General features: G+C 40.5%; 1 protein-coding gene across 4 annotated transcripts; it reads right to left on the reverse strand.

Annotated features, from left to right (window-relative positions):
- Nucleotides 1–252: 252 nt before the first annotated feature.
- On the reverse strand, nt 253–18,856 carry NMI (N-myc and STAT interactor). 4 transcript variants are annotated; one of them, XM_054723313.1, is made up of 8 exons: nt 18,787–18,856; nt 14,584–14,670; nt 13,613–13,708; nt 9,671–9,833; nt 6,020–6,126; nt 5,746–5,932; nt 2,460–2,566; nt 253–665 (listed from the first exon to the last, which is right to left on the reverse strand). In XM_054723313.1, exons 2-8 carry the CDS (start codon nt 14,662–14,664, stop codon nt 480–482), a joined length of 927 nt encoding a protein of 308 aa, XP_054579288.1. In that variant the 5' UTR covers nt 14,665–14,670; nt 18,787–18,856; the 3' UTR covers nt 253–479. The 4 variants fall into 4 exon arrangements, with proteins under 4 accessions (XP_054579288.1, XP_054579286.1, XP_054579289.1 ...); XM_054723311.1 differs by lacking the exon at nt 18,787–18,856 and adding an exon at nt 17,948–18,226; XM_054723314.1 differs by lacking the exon at nt 18,787–18,856 and adding an exon at nt 17,451–17,474.
- Nucleotides 18,857–19,117: the final 261 nt, after the last annotated feature.

Consider the following 19,117-nt stretch of genomic DNA (forward strand, 5'->3'; position numbering starts at 1 on the left):
GCCGGGGGGGGGGGGGGGGGGGGGGGGAAGGGGGGGGGACGGACGGGTGCTAGAAGAAGTCAATGCGGCGGGGGAGGGGGGGGGGAAACATCTATAATACTTTCAATACTAAAGATAAATTTAAAAAAAAACCAAAAAAAACCGAAACAAAGCAGAATTGGCCCATATGACTACAGAAGCAGCCAGCATGGCAGGGAAACAATTGTATCACTTACGGTTGATTTCAACAGACATGGCACCAATCCACATAAGTTATGAACACAAGTGTTTTTAATACAGTGCGGTCTCATGTTTGTAAATATGCAGCACAGTTAGGAACAAAGAAGAATTCAGAACCATAAAAATATATTTGTCTCTATGAATATATGGACACTAAAAATTAAAAGTTTAATTTTTTTAAGGAGAAAGGTACTCATTTTTGTAAAACACTGATAGTGATTTGGGCTCAGAAGCTCTAATTGTCATATGATTCCATAAGTCTATTCTTGAAAGTATGCTATGCAAGGTTCATTGAGAGAACATTTGAACATATCTACTTCTCCACCTCCATTCTTCGCCCGCTGAAAGTGAATGTTAACATAATCCCCTACAACTTCTTCATCCATCAAGTAGAGGTCTTCCATTCCAGTCAGAAGCACTGTCCTCTTAGATACTCCTGAAAATACCTAAAAAGGAAAGTAAAAAAGATAAATAGTAAATTTGCTAAGAGCTTTGAATTACAAACCTTTACATGGATAAGCTCTGCTTAATATTTCGGAGTTATCTTAGGAAAGACAGGGAGCCTCAGTAAGATTTTGAAGCAAGGGCATATCAGAGTCAGATCTGAGTTTCAGAAAGACAACTTTGGTGGCGTTAGACAAATAGAGGGAAGAAGGGCAACTCTGCTGACAGAAAGGCCAGTGAGAGAGGAGGTCAGAAGTGCAAGTGACAAGATTGAGTAACCAAATGAATGTTCAAGCTGAAGAAAAACAAAGAGCTAATCATGAATTCTAGCTTTCAGGTTGGTGGACTAAGTAGATGGTGGTGCCATGTAAGACCTGAGTAGGTTCATGAACACAAACTGCAGTGTGGTGGTTGCCAGAGGGAAGGGGGGTGGAGGGAGAAGGGGATCCTAATATAAGGTGACAGGAGAGATCTGACTTTGGATGATGGGCATACAGTGCAATATACAGATCTTGTAAGAAACCTATATGTTCATATTGACCCATGTCACCCCAATCTTATATAATAAAGAGGTAATATGCAAATTTACCATCACTTCAACACACAAGATGGCCACCCACATGTGGTCAAAGATGGCCGCCCCTATATGGACACAAGATGGCCGCCACAAGATGGCTGGCAGGGAGGGCAGTTGTGGGCAATCAGGCCAGCAAAGGAGGGCAGTTGGGAGGGACCAGGCCTGCAGGGGAGGGCAGTTGGGGGTGACCAGGCCAGCAGGCGAGGGCAGTTGGTAGGGACAAGGCCTGCAGGGGAGGGTAGTTCGGGAGGGGGGGTGGGGATACCAGGCCTGCAGGGGAGGGCAGTTGTGGGTGACCAGGCCTGCAGGCGAGGGCAGTTGGTAGGGACAAGGCCTGCAGGGGAGGGCAGTTGAGGTGGGGGGGGAAACCAGGCCTGCAGGGGAGGGCAGTTGGGGGCAGTCGAGCCAGCAGGGAAGCAGTTAGGCATCGATCAGGCTGGCAGGGGAGTGGTTAGGGGGCGATCAGGATGGCAGTCAGAAGCGGTTGGGGGCAATCAGGCAAGCAGGCAGGCAAGCAGTTGGGAGCCAGCAGTCCTGAATTGTGAGAGAGGTCCCAGATTGGAGAGGGTACAGGCTGGGCTGAGGGACACACACACACCCATGCACAAATTTCGTGCACTGGGCCTCTAGTCAATTTAATAAAAATAAAAAAATGAAATGAAATCTAAAAAAGAAAAAAAAATCATGAACACAATCATTTGTGTTTGTCTCAGTAAAAAGAAAAAAAAGTTTCCTTTACTTAAGGTATAAAATATTTCCCTCTTCCATTCTTTCCTTTTTAATTGGTAATAAACTTCTATGATATGTCAATAAATTTCAATTTCAATTAAAAAAAATACCTGAGTAGGAACAGAAAAGGGGGGCAGGTTTGGATTAAAGATAATAAATTCAGAGAAAAGGAGCAGGAAACATTATTGTTAATGCCCAATGACAGAAGACACAAGAGAGAAATGTAGCTATACCTCTGCATAAAAAAAATATTGTGTCATTATTGGAGTAATTTTAATTTTTAAAAGTGTATAATAAATTAAATAAGGTACATTAAAAGATTCTTTTAAAAGACAAACTCATTCTGCACCAAGCAGATATGAGGAAACTATTTTGATATCCCTCTTTAATAAGATTCAAACAGTAACAGACTCACAACTTTTTCTTTATTTTTTGTGGGGTGGGATCAAGCGGTAAGTTCCCAAAAATGGAAAAAAAGAGAGGACCTTACCTGAAACTTTTTCAAGTGAGTTTCTGTGTACGGTGAAACAACAACTCTGTGGCAGTCCTGGTTTATATACAGCGGATAGTCTTTCTTTTTCAAAATCCTGTCAGCAACTAGGAGTAAATTTTTTAAAATTACTTTCTTTATAGCATAAACATTTTAACTTAAGTTAAAGCTTCCTTCCAACAGAACAGTATCACAATAAACAGTAAATTGAGTGATTAAATTTTAAGACATTGTAGTCTGCTTTAAAGACTTCATGGTACATAACTCTGAAACCTATAAGACCAACATAATGAGGTTTAGGTAGATTCTTCTTTCTTGAAATATTTACCAGAGTCAATCAAAGCAGAGAGAGTTTCTTTCTTTTCTTTTTTTTTAAATATATTTTATTGATTTTTTACAGAGACGGATAGAGAGAAACATCGATGAGAGAGAAACATCGATCAGCTGCCTCTTGCACACCCCCTACTGGGGATGTGCCCGCAACCAAGGTACATGCCCCTGATCGGAATCAAACCCGGGACCCTTCAGTCCGCAGGCTGATGCTCTATCCACTGAGCCAAACTGGTTTCAGCAGCAGAGTTTCAATGTTCTCAAATAGCTCCACCTCAGTAGCTACATAAAATGCAATTACCAAAAAGAAAAATGCAATTACCATCTGCAAAAAATAACCCACCCATCCTAAAAAAGTGTTGCCCAGTTTCTAAAGAAGTTATCAAGAAAAACTATGATTAGAATCAGATATATATTTTATAATAGATATTTTAAAATATATATGTATACACTATATACCATACTGTATGTGTTTATGGATGTGTTAGTTATCCTGTAACTAATACATGATAATCAGTAAACTTATATAATGATGTTAAGCAAAGGGGTTGGGGGAGTATTGAATGCCATCGAGAAAAAGTGAAGGCAAATAGTAATAAAAATTCATCAGTCTTCTCTAAACCAAAGAATAATCAGATTTATGTTTAGCAGCATTTTTCCTCCTAGAGGGTAAAAAGGCAGTATGTCAAGACAGCATAAAATGTAATAGAAACAGTTCAGAAGAATATCCAATCACTTTGTTTTTCTCTCCTCTCCCCAGTCCACCTTGGATCAGCAGTATGTACAGTGGCCAAGAGTGCAGGCCCTTGCTGGCAAGTATGTGGACATTGCTGGTAGGAATGTAAAATGGTGCAGCCACAGCAAATAACAGTATGGCAGTTCCTCAAAACATTAAGCATAGAATCACCCTATGATCCAGCAATTCCAGAAAAATCTAATCATAACTAACTACAGCATAGGCGAAAGGGAAGGAAATGTCTCAATTTTTACTAAACTAATGCTCTTCTCTATTATTTCCACTTTCTTTAGAAAGCATGGATTATTTTGTTATGAAAAAAACAATCAGTCAATGTTTTTAATTGTATGTTGGATTTCTATTATATGTGCAAACCCAGGAGAAGCCCTAAGACTTAGAGCAAGAGATTTCTTTTTTTTTTTTTTTTAATATATTTTATTGATTTTTTACAGAGAGGAAGAGAGAAGGGATAGAGAGTTAGAAACATCAATCAGCTGCCTCTTGCACACCCTCTACTGGGGATGTGCCCGCAACCAAGGTACATGCCCTTGACTGGAATCAAACCTGGGACCCTTGAGTCCACAGGCCGACGCTCTATCCACTGAGCCAAACCGGTTTTGGCGAGCAAGAGATTTCTGACATTAAGGATCACTTGAACAAATTAACAAAAGCAGCTGTAGAATCTTCTATTTTTAATCATAAGAATATAAGCCTCCCTAAGATGATTTGGTAATAGTCCATTTCTACCTAAAAAGGGGACAGACAGATTTCTCTGCCACACACCCACTGTGTGATCTTGGGTTAGTTACTTAACCTCCCCAGGACTCAGTTTCCTCATCAATAAAATGGTATCACAACCATCTCAAGTTTTGCTTCTGATCAGAAGAGATAAATGTATACAACACCTGACTTCATGCATGGGACATGATGAGGATGTATGTACTCATTATCTGTATTACCATTCTTAGTAGCATTCATGAAAATCAGGACTCTACCTACCATTTTATAAGATTTAAAAACAACCCCCTATTTTTATGTTTTCTTATAAATTCCAAATAAAAGAAGTAGACAAAGTCTAGTAGTTTTTTGATGGAGTCTTTAGGGTCTTCTATGTACAGTATCATGTCATCTGTGAATAATGACAGTTTTACTTCTTCTTTTCCAATTTGGATACCTTTTATTTTTTTTTTTCTTGTCTGATCACTATGGCTAGCACTTCCAGTACTATGTCAAACAGGAGTGGTGAAAGTGGGCATCCCTGTCTTGTTCCTGTTCTTAAAGGAAATGGTTTTAGTTTTTGCCCATTGAGTATGATGTTGACTATAGGTTTGTCATATAAGGCTTTTATTATTTTGAGGTATGATCCCTCTATTCCCACTTTGCTGAGAGTTTTTATCAAGAAAGGGTGATGGGCCCTAGCTGGTTTGGCTCAGTGGATAGAGTGTCAGCCTGTGGATGCAAGGGTCCCAGGTTCGATTCCAGTCAAGGGCATGTGCCCCAGTTGGGGGCTCAATCCCCAGTAGGGGTGTGCAAGAGGCAGCAAATCAATGATTCTCTCTTGTCATTGATGTTTCTAACTCTCTCTCCCTCTCCCTTCCTCTCTGAAATCAATAAAAATATGTGTGTTTTTTAAAAGGGTGTTGGATTTTGTCAAATGCTTTTTCTGCATCGATTGATATGATTATGTGATTTTTGTCTCTCATTTGTTTATGTGATGTATCACATTCATTGATTTGCAGATATTGTACCATCCTTGCATCCCCAGATGGACCTGGAGAGCATTATGCTAAGCGAAATAGGCCAGTCAGAGAAAGATAAATATCACATGATCTCACTCATATGTGGGATATAATGAACAATATAAACTGATGAACAAAAATAGATCCAGAGACTAAGAAACACTGAACAGACAGTCCAACCTCAGAGAGAAGGGGGGGGGGGGGTAGGTGAGAGATCAACCAAAGGACTTACATGCATGCATATTAGCATAACCAATGGACACAGACACTGGGGCCATGGGGGCTTGTCCTGGGGGGGGGGGGGGGGGGGAGTGGCAGGGAGGGGGCGTCAATCGGGGAAAAAGGAGACTTATGTAATACTTTCAACAATTAAAAAAAAGGACACACACCAAAAAAAATTAGAAAAATAATACCTTTAGAAATGGCAGAACATAATTTAAATGGTAGAGTATTTTTTTTAACTTTCTAAATACATAAATACCTCCAGTTTCCACAAATGTGATGACAGCACTTCCGGCCTGCTTATCATACTCTACGCATTCCACTTCTCCGCCTCCGTTTCGGGACTTAGAAAAGCTCAGTTCTAGCTTGTCTCTCATCTGATTTTCAGGCAATTCACCAGGAATTTCAGTAACATTGACCTTCATTTTAGACACTTCTACAGAAACCTGGGAAATCATTTCATGTTCAGAGATATGAATGAGAACACTGTCCATGTTTAATAGAATTCTGAAAAGCTTCAATCACCGTGTTACCTGGAATCTGACTCCTGAATTTAAGGGAACTGGCTTGGCTATAACCTCCACACCTATATCCATTATGTTCACATTATGTTTCTCCATTTTGATCACATTTTGGGCAACTGAAAAATAAATTGGGAAGTATTAATTTCCAGTATTTCAATATATTTTTACCCTTTCGGTTTAATAACAAATTATCCTAGATGGATACAGTGTACAGATGATGTGTTGTAGAACTGCACACCTAAAACCTATGTAATTTTAATAACCAGTATCACCCCAACAAATTCAATTATAAAAGAACAAACTATCCTAAATATTTTAAATTTAACTTAATTTTTTAAAGATTTCTTTAGAGAGAGCGGAAGGAAGAGGGAGAGAGAAACATCTAGGAAGAGCCTGCAACCCAGGCATGTTCCCTGACCGGAAATTGAACCTGTGACCTTTCAGTGCACAGGAGGACACTCAACCAATTGAGCCTCACCAGCCAGGGCAATTTTCTTTCATTTTCAAGGATCTAATTTTTAAAACTTTTCTCATGACTTCCAAGTGATAATGGTCTTGCCACCAAAGTAGGATATATTAATGTCAAAATACATCAGCAAAAATTACAATGTAGAAATTCTCATCAAGTTCTAGATTCATCTCTTAAGAGATAAGCCTGATAATTCTTCAGAAATTCATATATGATTTCAGTATAGTCACACACCCTTCCTTTCCACTGTTGACAATTAACAGAGAATTCCCTTAGGACATTAAAGCACAGCCAGAAATTTCTTCTGTGTTGAGTAAGCTGGGAAAGCCTTTGTGGGTCAGTGTCATCCTGATAATCAACCTTATGTATCATCTGTTGCTCCTTTTTAATATGTTACAAGCGCCACAGAAGTAAATATTTACTTTTCTCTCTGTCCTTCCCAAGGATTACATATTAAAGACCACCTAGGCTTGAATACCAAAGAGTAAATCTCTTTTTTTTTTGGGGGGGGGGGGGCATATTTAATTAGGAATTCTACTTTCACTAAAATGTTTTTGAGGTAATTCACTGAAAAGTTGATAGCCTTCCGGTGCCAATCACAAAACTATCACATTAAATTTATCCATGCAAATAGGAGATGCTAAGTAATATAATTATGCCAAAATCACTAGAATTGTAAACAGCAACCGTGTGTCCATTTAAAATGCATGTGGGTGTGTTTATTTTTAATTGTGTGACATGAGAGGTTATAACTCTTCCGTTAGTATTCAGAGCTGTTTGCTCTAAATTGTCATGAAAATAAGAGATGCCCACTCCTGGTCTTATAAACCTCACATGTGTTTATGGCAACCAGCTTGCACAGCACAGCTGGAGGAAGAGAGAAACTGGCTAGAAGACAGGGCCTTGTCATGTGGGAATTCACATTCATTGTACTATGCTATGACTCTTGAATTATGACTTTTTTGTTAATGACAACAGACAATAACAGAAAATATTAATGAAGTAATCCTTAAATGATGCTCTTTCCCTCTCATTCCCCACACCCAAATCTCCAACATCTGGTGATCTGACGCAGCTGGAAGGAACCACTTGTGCTTCAACTTCTGAGACACTGACCATCAAAAGCCAACTCCTGCTAATTATATAAACCCAAAGTTGTCCCAGGAGACCAGGACCTCAGAGCCATGCCCATGGTGGAAGCAGTGATGCAGCTGTTTCTGAAGAGAATACTACTCTCAGCATTCCCAGGTAATTCCTGTGCAGAATCCCCGCCTCCCACATCTTCAATTCGGTCTTTCAGGTTAATCCCAATGCTCACTGCCAACTGCCAGCATGGCCCTTGGTCTCCCACTCCACCCTCAGCTGCAGGGGTGGACCCAGTGTGAACGAATAGTATGAGTATATACTGACCTGCTAGAAGGCCATTGTTTTGTTTTGTTTTGAATTAAAATAAAATTGACATATAACATTATATTAGTTTTAGGTGTACAACATTATATTCGATATGTGTGTATATTGCAAATTGACCACCATAAGTTACCATCGCCATCATACAAAGTAACAAAAACAGTTTTTTGCAATGAGAACTTTCAAGATTTACTCTCTTGGTGACTTTCAAATATGCAATACAATGCTACTGATTAAAGTTGCCATGCTGCACAGTACACCCCCGTGGCTTATCTATTTTATATCTGGGAGGTTGTACCTCTTGATCCCTTGAATCCCTTTCTTTCTAACACTTATTTTCAGGCTGAAGTAATGGACCAAACACCAGGAGACATGAGTTATAATAACAGCATCTGAGCACTTGAAGGGTTTGTGAAGACCATCTGACCCCCTCCCATAATATTTTTGGGGGGTGGGAGTGACAGGGCTAAAACTTGAAGGAGCACCTTTATTTTAATTTTTAAAATTTTTAAAAATCATATATATAATTGATTTTAGAGAGGAAGGGAGAGAGAAATAGTAACAACAATGATGAGAGAGAATCATTGATCAGCTGCTTCCTGCACGCCCCACACTGGGGATCAAACCCACAACCTGGGCATGTGTTCTCATTGGGAATTGAATCGTAACCTCCTGGTTCAGAGGTCGATGCTCAACCACTAAGCCACACTGGCAGGGCTATTTTTTAAAATCTTTATTGTTGAAAGTATTTCATATGTTTCCTCCCCGCCCCCGCCTACCCACTGACCTCTTCTAGCCCCCACCCCCCCCCCGACCTCTTCTAGCCCACCCCCGCCCTAGGCCACCCCATAATTTGACATATGGTGGTCTGCTCAGAGGAATGCCGCTTCAGTAGAAAGTAAATGGGTACTCAGTGTTTGGCTCTCAGCTCTGCAATTTATTAACTGTATGAACCTTGAGCAAGATCCCTATCTTCTTTAAAGTTCCCTATCTTCGTTTCTTATCTGAAAAATTCCTAACTTGTAGCAATAATAACAGCTAACATTTACTAAGTGTTTATATGTGTCAGACACTGTGCTAAGTATGTTATAACACTTCTCATTTAATACTCAAAGAAACTCCATGAGATAGGTATGACCACAAAGCCTGTCATAAAAAATCTGAGATTTATAAAGAACTCAACCCAAATCACACTTCTAGTAAGTATGACACTAAGAGCCAGATTCTCCTCAGCTCTGAACAAGATCCCACACCGTGGCAGACTTAGCAAACATCAGGTTCCATCCCACATCTCTGACTCCTGAGCTCTGTCCATCCATTGGTCATATGCTCTTTGGTAAATCACGTAAACACCTGAGAATCTGTTTGTTGGCTATAAAATGTAAATAGTAACTCTCTTACATTACAGAGTCATGTGAGTATAAAATGAGAGCATGCCTGTGAGAACTCTCTGATAACTGTGTAGAGCTCTATGTCCTTAAAACATTAGTATTATCATTTGGAAGTGGCCGGTAGAACAGGAAGATGCTGGTATTGGGCATCACAACACTTGGGCTTGAGTCTCGGAGCCAGTGCATTTTGAATGAGTGATCATTTTCAAGTCACTTAACGTCTCAAAGTCAGTTTTCACATCTGTGTAATGGGGATAATCATACCTGCCTCAGAGTTTCACTTTGAGAATGGGATGAAATTGTAAAGCAATAGTCAAATATCTGGGAAAGCTCTTTGAAAGTGCAAGTGCTTTCCAAAGATAACTTGGTCACGAGGTTGAACATTCGTCTTACCTTCTTCGTCTTCAAAGGTGATGAGCGCTTCTCCTTTTTGTAGCTCATAAGGAACTCGGGAGCTCACTTGAAATGAACAGGAAATATGTGAAAACCTGCTGTCATCCTCAGGATTCTCTAAAGATGTGAATTTCATCTTTGTTTCGGGAATATCCTCTTTAATCTATTTCAAAATGAAATGTTTGATTAAAATCAAGACAAGGAATAACTTAAGCCCTTGCAGTGATAATGTGATCTGATCACCCAATAATTCATCCTCCACTGATTTCAAAAATCCCACAGAATACTCAGTGTGGTCTTATTTAAAAACTTTAGTAATTGCTTCTGCTCAGGTCAGTCCTCAGTAATGCAATCAGATGCTGATCCTTTCATCTTATTTCACAGATCAAATTATAAGCATATAATCTCTCACTTTTTCTAATCAATATTTAAACTGATCAATATTGTATAGTGTTTGTTTCTAAAGACTACATGCTTCAGGAAAGTACCTTTTAGACAACTGTGCCAATAATAGGCTAGCTCACAGGGGAATCATTAGACAGAATGTTTACTCTTCTTGCAAAGAGGTATGAAATGGAGTTGGGAGTACAATATAGTTTATTTGATAGCAAACCCAGAAAATTTCATCCCCAAAGAAAGACTCCTGAATTATATAATTTATTTTTTTAATAAATTAAGCTTTTTATGAACATAAAAAAAAATACAAAGGAATACACGAAAGTACATCTAAAATATACCATGTGGCGGTCGAGGTTACAATTACAACTTTTAGTAATAATGATTTAAACAAACATGATATGTCCATATCTGTACTTAAGAATACAACATATCCAAAATGTCACCTATTTTTCACATTTTCCCATTTTAATTTTGAAGCCTCAATTTTCCTTGTGTCTCTTTTATAGGCAATTATTCAGCTATAAAATTATGAAGTTGTAAAACATATTAATTTCCCCAAAGTTTATATTCTACATATGATCCTAAAGCAGTTTTTAAAAAATGTTGTGCTGAATAAATGGTCTGAAATCTGAATTATATAATTTAAAATATATCAAATTTAATTTCTCCCTTCCCCACTACCTGTCCATCAAAATTTTAACCAATACCACAACTTAGGTTTATAAAAATGTGAAGGGACACTATCAACAAGATTTGTAATATGGAGGAAAAAGTTAAATAGTTATACTTAGCTGCTTAAAAATCAAGGAATCAACAGATCTATATAATTACACATAAATGCACAAATGAATTTTGTGTTTTCATTTCTAGTTCCCATGCTGAAATAAAAGGTTATCTCGAAGAGATTAGACATATTCATTGAGTCATTTGACCTAATCTTATATTCATTGTATATCTACATGTTACTTCAGTGGAATTCCTGATTACCATCATTCCAATTTCAAAACAATCTGTAATGCCCTAACCCAGTGCTCGGCCAACTCATTAGTCAACAGAGCCAAATAGCAACAGTACAACGATTGAAATTTCTTTTGAGAGCCACATTTTTTAAACTTACTTTTCCTAACGCCACTTCTTCAAAATAGACTCACCTAGGCCGTGGTATTTTGTGGAAGAGCCATACTCAATACATAATTCATCCTCCACTGATTTCAAAAATCCCACAGAATACTCAGTGTGGTCTTATCTAAAAACTTTAGTAATTGCTTCTGCCCAGGTCAGTCCTCAGTAATGCAATCAGATGCTGATCCTTTCATCTTATTTCACAGGGGCCAAAGAGCCGCATGTGGCTTTCGAGCCGAAGTTTGCCGACTGTGGCCCTAACCAGTTTGGCTCACTGGATAGAGCGTCGACCTGCGGACTGAAGGGTCCCAGGTTCAATTCCAGTCAAGGACATGTACCTTCATTTTGGGCACATCCCCAGTAGGAGGTGTGCAGGAGGCAACTGATTGATGTTTCTCTCTCATCTGATGTTTCTAACTCTCTATCCCTCCCCTTTCTCTCTGTAAAAAATCAATAAAACATATATTTAAAAAAAAAACCACAATCTGTAATGTCTGAGAAAAGGCAAAGTGTTTCCCAATCATGTGGAGATATCCAGTATACAGGTATACCTCGTCTTATTGCTCTTCGCTTATTGCACTTTGCAGATATTGCATATTTTACAAACCGAAGACCCTCCTCCGGCAAAAAGATTACGATTCACTGATGATTCAGATAATGGTTAACATTTTTTTCAGCAATAAAGTATTTTTTAACTAAGGTATTACATTGTTTCTTAGACATACTGCTATTTCACACTTAATAGGCTACAGTATAGTGTAAACATAACTTTTATATGCACTGGGAAACCAAAAAATTCACGTGACTCACTTATATTGCCATATTTGCTTTATTGCAGTGTTCTGGGACTGAACCTGCAATATCTCTGAGAGCTTCTGGAGTGAGAGTGAGAGCACCTGATTCTAGTCCTGCACACACTGTGGCAGAAAGCAAGTCACTAAGCCCTCTGGACCACAGCTTCAGCCCTCAATAAAGTGGATCAACTAAGCTGGCTGGTTTCTCAAGGCCCTTTGAGTTCTAAGACTAACTGATTCTGGCTCCAGTCCGAGTAGCCAGAATCTTAAGTCTTCTCTAAGTCCCATAAACATGGGAAACTGCACTTCCTGATATTCAATATCCTATTCCCGATTTCAGAGACAAAAAAAAAAAAAAAAAAAATGGCAATGCTTTAAGCATTTACATCATGTAGAGAAACAATTATGGCCCGGACAGCATGGCTCAGTGGTTGAGCATCTACCTATGAATCAGGAGGTCATGGTTCGATTCCCGGTCAGGGCACATGCCCAGGTTGCAGGCTCCATCCCCAGTGTGGGGTGTGCAGGAGGCAGCGATCAATGATTCTCTCTCATTATTGATATTTCTCTCTCCCCCTCTCACTTCCTCTATGAAATCAATAAAAATATATTTTAAAAAGAAAGAAACAATTATGAGTTGTTATGAAGAAAAAAAGGGGTGAAAGTTATGTCTAATTCAAATACAGGAAAATTTAGGAGAGCCGAAACCGGTTTGGCTCAGTGGATAGAGCGTCGGTCTGCGGACTGAAGGGTCCCAGGTTCGATTCCGGTCAAGGGCATGTACCTTGGTACATCCCCAGGGGGGGTGTGCAGGAGGCATCTGGTCGGTTTATCTCTCTCATCGATGTTTCTAGCTCTCTATCCCTCTCACTTTCTCTATCCCTCTCCCTTTCTCTCTGAAAAATCAATAAAATATATTTAAAAAAAAAAAAAAAGAAAATTTAGGAGAGACTAATGGTGAAGATATACATCCTTTTTTTTTTTTTTAACTGTGCAACTCATTTAAATTACTGTAGCAACTTCGATGAGGAGCACAATAATAAAAAAACTTTGTGAGAATTTGGTCCAAAAGTGATTGATAATGACCATCATTTTTTGTGGGGTTTTTAAAATTTTCACCAATTTTATATTTATACATAAATATAAAAAGTGCATTACCGTAAGTGTACAGCAAGATGAAATTTTACAAAGTGATCACACATGTGTGACCAGCACCCAGATCACAAACAAAACATGACCAACCAACACCCAGAGGCCTCTTGGGTTCCCTTCTAGTTCCTACCTGGTAGTTCCTATCATGCTAACGGCTAACATCCTGCTTTTGTGCTATATTTAAGTGGAAGCATTCCTTTTTTGGCTCTACACTGTGTTCATGAAATTCATCCACGGTGTTAGATGAAACTGTTCATTCTCATTCTGGGTAGTATGTCATTGTGTGAATGTACTCCAATTTATGAACTCACTCTACTATGGAGGGACACTGGGCTGTTTTCACGTTGGGACTATTACAAACAGCGGTGCCATGGATGACCATGATGTTTTAAAAGTCAGTTTTATATCATGAAATCCCTTCTTCTGAAAAATGGTATCATTAAAAATGGGATACATAAAATAAGTAAAGGTGTACCTGGGAGCTTCTGGTGGGCTCTTGTAACTCAGTTTCAAGCTTTTGGATCTCCAACGTTAAGTAAATATTTTCCTTTAATATTTGGTCAATTAATTTCTAAAAAAAAAACACAACACAAATATATCAAATAGCACCAAAAATTTAAACAGCTCCTGACCTCATTTTTCTAAAGGAATTAAAGAAGCTAAATTTCTCTGAACAAAGCAAAGAAAGACATTAGACAGTCCCAGAATAAATAAAATCATGTGAATAATAAATGTGTTTTACATCATCTCCTATCACTCCCAAATGTTATTATCTCCATTTCACAAACAAGGAAACCGCCTTTCACACAGACCAAAGTCACAGAAATTTTTAGAGTAGAGCAAGGATTGAGACCCAGGTCTTCTGAGTCTACGTCCAATGTTCTATCAACTCCTCTCCCAGCTATTTATGACTATAATATGACTTTCAAATTGCACATCTGTTACTCTGGGAAAATTGTTTTTTAAATGTTGTCATTTTTTATTTATTTATTTATTTTTGCTACCTTGATATGCCAGATATATGGCCTTGGGTAAAAGGTTTAACCTTTGGCACTCGGATGTCGAGTGTGACTCGACACGGTTAGCATCGGTAGCAGGAATCGAGAAAAAAGCAAGCGAGTGCAAAGGGTTAAGCTACCTGAGCCACCCTTCCCTCTTGGGTCTGATCAGATCATTGTTAACCATGCTCTTAACTTCTGGGTGTAAATCTAAGAAATGAGGGAGGGAGGGGAAAAGCAGTAATGTTGTGAGCCTTGGAAAAGACAAAATAGAAATATGATTCTTCTTTTAACTTTTGAATAATGGAAGTAAAAGTATTTCAGAAAACCCTAAATACCCTCCAAAATTCAAGGTAATGTTGGATAAAAACATACAAAACATGCTTCACTGAAAAACGAATGTATATAAATTAATTTTTAATAATACCCAGTAATTTTCCCTATTTACCTGCTTTTGTTCATCTTTCATAAATTCTTCATCTTTCAAATACTCCTTCATAAATTCGTTTGTATCTTCACCAGCTGCCATGATTCCCTAATGTCAAAATGTTTAATATTTTAAAACAGTATATATGCACAAACTCAATAAGGAAATAACAAACTTGACCCTTTTACAGAAAAAAAAAATCTCTCCTTCGCTACATCTTTCCCCGTCATCAAATTCTTTTTTTTTTTTTAATATATTTTATTGATTTTTTTACAGAGAGGAAGGGAGAGGGACAGAGAGCTAGAAACATCGATGAGAGAGAAACATCGATCAGCCGCCTCTTGCACACACCCCACTGGGGATGCGCCCGCAACCAAGGTACATGCCCTTGACCGGAATTGAGCCTGGGACCCTTCAGTCCCCAGGCCAATGCTCTATCCACTGAGCCAAACCGGCCAGGGCCCATCATCAAATTCTTTATTATCATGTGGCTTATATCCAAACAAAGTCTATATTTCAAGTAACTTTACACCTATAAATATATAAAAGGGTTCTAAAAAGCTTTTGCTTTTCAACAAAGTAGTAGAAAATGATGGGTATTAACATTCCTTCGTAGTTCACATCGAAATAATAATATGCTCCCTTTTAAAAGATTACTATTTTGGTCTTCTAACCTTTCTAGGACTGAGACAGAAAAGATACAAGACAGCACTTTATGGTGCCAAAAGCAAGGAAGTGCTCACAGAATGATGAGGACATGCAGAAAGGTCAAAGGATCCAGCTTGAGGAGGGTCTCACTGACCAAACGTGGGAAGAAATTAAGCATACCAGTAAATAATGACGGTAACAATTCAATCTAGATTATGTGAGTCTATACTGATGTAAATAAATAAATTAAAATGGTGATGAGGAACTGACCATTTAGTGAATTGTGAAATACTTCCCCACAATTAAAATACTTATTAATTTCAAAGAGGAAAACAGTAACTTTTGTATTCTGGAGAAGCAGCCAGACGCCACCAGAATGAAATCATCAAAGTCAACAGCGTGGTGACCGGAAATCCTATGCCATGTGATAGGGCGCGCTGAGAACACAGCATGACTCCTATGATATTCCCGCCAAAGATGCACGGTCTGAATCTAAGCATGAAGAAACATTACACAGACTTCAAAAGGGTCATGTTCATAAAAGCCCGGGAAAGACCGAGAAACCGTGCCAGGCAGAAAGAGACCACAGAGACATCACACTAAACACAACGTGCGATTCTGAACTGGGTCTGTTTGTTACACAGGATATTATTGGGACAACTGGCAACATCTGAATTGGATCCAAGAATTAGGTGTCAGCAATGGTCAATATCAATTCCCTGATTTTGATCACTGTATTTCAGTTATGTAGAGAACACCTTTTTGTAGGAAATACATATTCAAGAATTCCAACCCAGCCAACATGGCTCAGTGGTTGAGCTTCGACCTAAGAACCAGGAGATCATGGTTCTAGTCCCCGTCCAGGGCACATGCCCAGGTTGTGGGCTGGAGGCAGCTGATCAATGATTCTCTGTCATCACTGATGTTTCTATCTTTCTCTCCCTCTTCCTTCCTCTCTGAAATCAATACAAATACATTTTTTAAAAACTATGGTGAGAAGGAAAACCCCTATTTTGTAAAACTATTGTTTGGAATTCTCTGCTGTTATGTATTTCCACTCTTATTCTAAAAAAAATAATAATAATAACTTTACTTTCTAGCCAGCTTTAGCCTGCTTGAATAATGAGGAAGATAAACTTAGCTGCCTGACCTTGTAGGCCAGACACTAGATATGCCCATACTCTCAATGCCATGCCAGGTGTACTTTTTAATTGGATAGAACTGTGTTGTTTTCAAGGCCAGCAGCGAGATAACCACTAAGTGCACATAGGGCTGGCTCCTTAATAAAAAGGGAAGTTCTGCTTGTAGCCTTGCTTAGAATTTGAATTCATTTTCTCTAAGCCCACCACGGTGAATAAAGTGAATCTCTCCAACCTCTCCTGCATTGTTTGATTGTTCCGAATCTCTGTAACAATGGAGCTCATCCTGGATTATCAGTAGGGCCCAATGTAATCACCACAGTCCTTTAAAATGGAAGTAGGAAGGCAGCAGACCGGAGTCAGGGTGAGAGGTGACAACGGAGCAGTCAGAGAGATGGAATGTTTTTGGCTTTGAAGATGGGCAAAGGGCAGCGCTGAGCCAAGGCAGGTGGGCAGCCTAAAGAATAAAAAAAAAAAGCCAAAACCGGTTTGGCTCAGTGGATAGAGCGTCGGCCTGCGGACTCAGGGTCCCGGGTTCGATTCCGGTCAAGGGCATGTACCTTGGTTGCGGGCACATCCCCGGTGGGGGGTGTGCAGGAGGCAGCTGATCGATGTTTCTCTCTCATCGATGTTTCTAACTCTCTATCCCCCTCTCTTCCTCTCTGTAAAATATCAATAAAATATATTAAAAAAAAAAAAGAATCAAAAAAAAAAAAAAAAAGGCAAGAAAACAGTTTCGCCCCGGCAGCCTACAGAAAGGAAGGCAGCCTTGCAGACGCACTGATTTTAGCCCAGTGAGACGCAGGTTGGGCTTCTAACCTCAGAATTGTAAGATAATAAACGTCTGGTTTTTAAGCTGCTAAGTCAGGGGTAATTTGTGACGCCACACCTGACAAAACCAACACAGATCGCCTCCACCTACCACCTGTTCCAATATACTCTCATCGTTGTGGCACAAGGCCTGGGAGAATGGAACCTTCCCATTTGCATGCCTGGCAGCAAAAAGAAAGACTGGGGGCAGGAAAGGAAGAAGGTGGTCATTAGTTACAATGGTAGAGATTGATTTTAAGTAGTTTTTAAAGAAACGTATGTGTGCTATACAGACAGGGAAACATCATCTTCTCCTGTGGATGTCTCTGAGAGGAATACCCCTGCCTATTCCGAGAAGTGAGGCAGGACGGCCAAACCCGTGCCTGCCAAGCAGCGTCAACCTCCTTCAGGAATCGGTTCTTCTAAGAACTATGGGGAGACGCAAACCATTTTAAGTTTCAGTTTCCCAGAAGCAGCAAAGCAATCTAAGGAGCCGGGGTTAGAGGCCGGGGCAGCGAAGGGAAGGCACACTGGGCCCGAGGCAGGCGCGCCCCCTCGGTGGCACGTCGCCCGCCGCAGCGACCCGGGAGGCGGGCAGCTCAGGGGCGCGGGGCTAGGGGCGCGGGGGGCGCGGGACGCAGAGCCACCACCGACCGGGGCGCTCTCGGCCCCGCGATCGCGCGCGTCCGGGGCCCCGGGGCACCCTCCTCCCTCCGCACGCAGGGCCCCTCCAGCCCGGGACTGCTGGCAGCAGGGATGGCAGTCGGGGAACCGGGCGCCCCACTCACCCGCCGAGCGCTGCACCCCAGGTCCAAAGAGCTCGGCCTTCCCGGAAGCCGGGGGCGGCGGCCGCGGGGGAGCTCGCGCCGAGCGTCCGGACGCCCGGGAGCTGGGCGGGACGACCGGGTGCCGTCCCCGAGGTGGGTGCTGCCTTATTCCCAGTGGGCGTCGCTCAGATGGACGGTTTGGTTCCTTGAAAAAGAAAAAGACAACTCTGCTCCGATGGCGATTTTCTCTAAATGTGATTTTCCGGAACACCAGACCTGGTGTCTCTCAGCTAGTCACTAACTAGGTAGAACCATTTTCACTTTCGGTTTTAAAAACAGGGTTGTGGCCGGAACCGGTTTGGCTCGGTGGATAGAGCCTCGGCCTGCGGACTGAAGGGTCCCGGGTTCGATTCCGATCAAGGGCGTGTGCCTTGGTTGCGGGCACATCCCCAGTAGGGACTGTGCAGGAGGCAGCTGATCGGTGTTTGTTTCTAACTCTCTATCCCTCTCTCTTCCTCTCTGTAAACAATCAATAAAATATATTAAAAAAAAAAAAAAAAACCAGGGTTGTTTCGCCAGGCCGGGTGGCCCAGTGGTTGGACCATTTACCTATGAGGAGGGAGCGCAAGGTTCGATTGGGGGGGGGGGCAATGCCAGGGTTCCGGGGCTTGGTCCCCAGGGTGGGGCGTGCAGGAGGCAGCTGATGTTTCTATCTTTCCCTCTCCCTTCCTCTCTGAAAGTCAATAAAAATACATTTAAAAAAAAACAAACAAAACAACAGCACATGGTTGTTTTGCTCTGGCCGAGTTAGTTGTAGGCACATGGAAAGGTCCTGGGTTGATTCCAGGTCAGGCACTTACCTAGGTTGCAGGTCCCATTCCTGATGGGGGTGCATCTGGGAGGCAACCCATCCGTGTTTCTCTCTCCCCCATCTCCTCTCTGAAAGTCAATGACTAAGGATAAACACACACACACACACACACACACACACACACACACACACACACACACACACACACGGTTGTTTTGTTTTTGTTTTGAAGAAATCTTTCACAAAAGTATTGTGTATTACTAGACATATTGTTCAAATAGTGGATTGACACACCAAGTAGTCAAAGTGGGAGTCTCTCTTCAGCTTGAAACTTTCATTGTAATTTATTGGTCATTATAACCTTAATCTACAAGTTTTTA

Source organism: Eptesicus fuscus, chromosome 11, assembly GCF_027574615.1.
Source record: "Eptesicus fuscus isolate TK198812 chromosome 11, DD_ASM_mEF_20220401, whole genome shotgun sequence".
In the NCBI taxonomy this organism is placed as follows: Eukaryota; Metazoa; Chordata; class Mammalia; order Chiroptera; family Vespertilionidae; genus Eptesicus; species Eptesicus fuscus.

Bases quoted from the DNA above. Each gene is read 5' to 3' on its own strand.
- NMI (XM_054723313.1), bottom strand. From the start codon at position 14,664: ATGGCAGCTGGTGAAGATACAAACGAATTTATGAAGGAGTATTTGAAA. The intron at 9,834-13,612 runs GTACACCTTTAC...ATTTTGAAATAG, and splicing joins AGCCCACCAGAAGCTCCCAG to ATTAAAGAGGATATTCCCGA. The intron at 6,127-9,670 runs GTAAGACGAATG...TTTATTTTTCAG, and splicing joins CACCTTTGAAGACGAAGAAG to TTGCCCAAAATGTGATCAAA.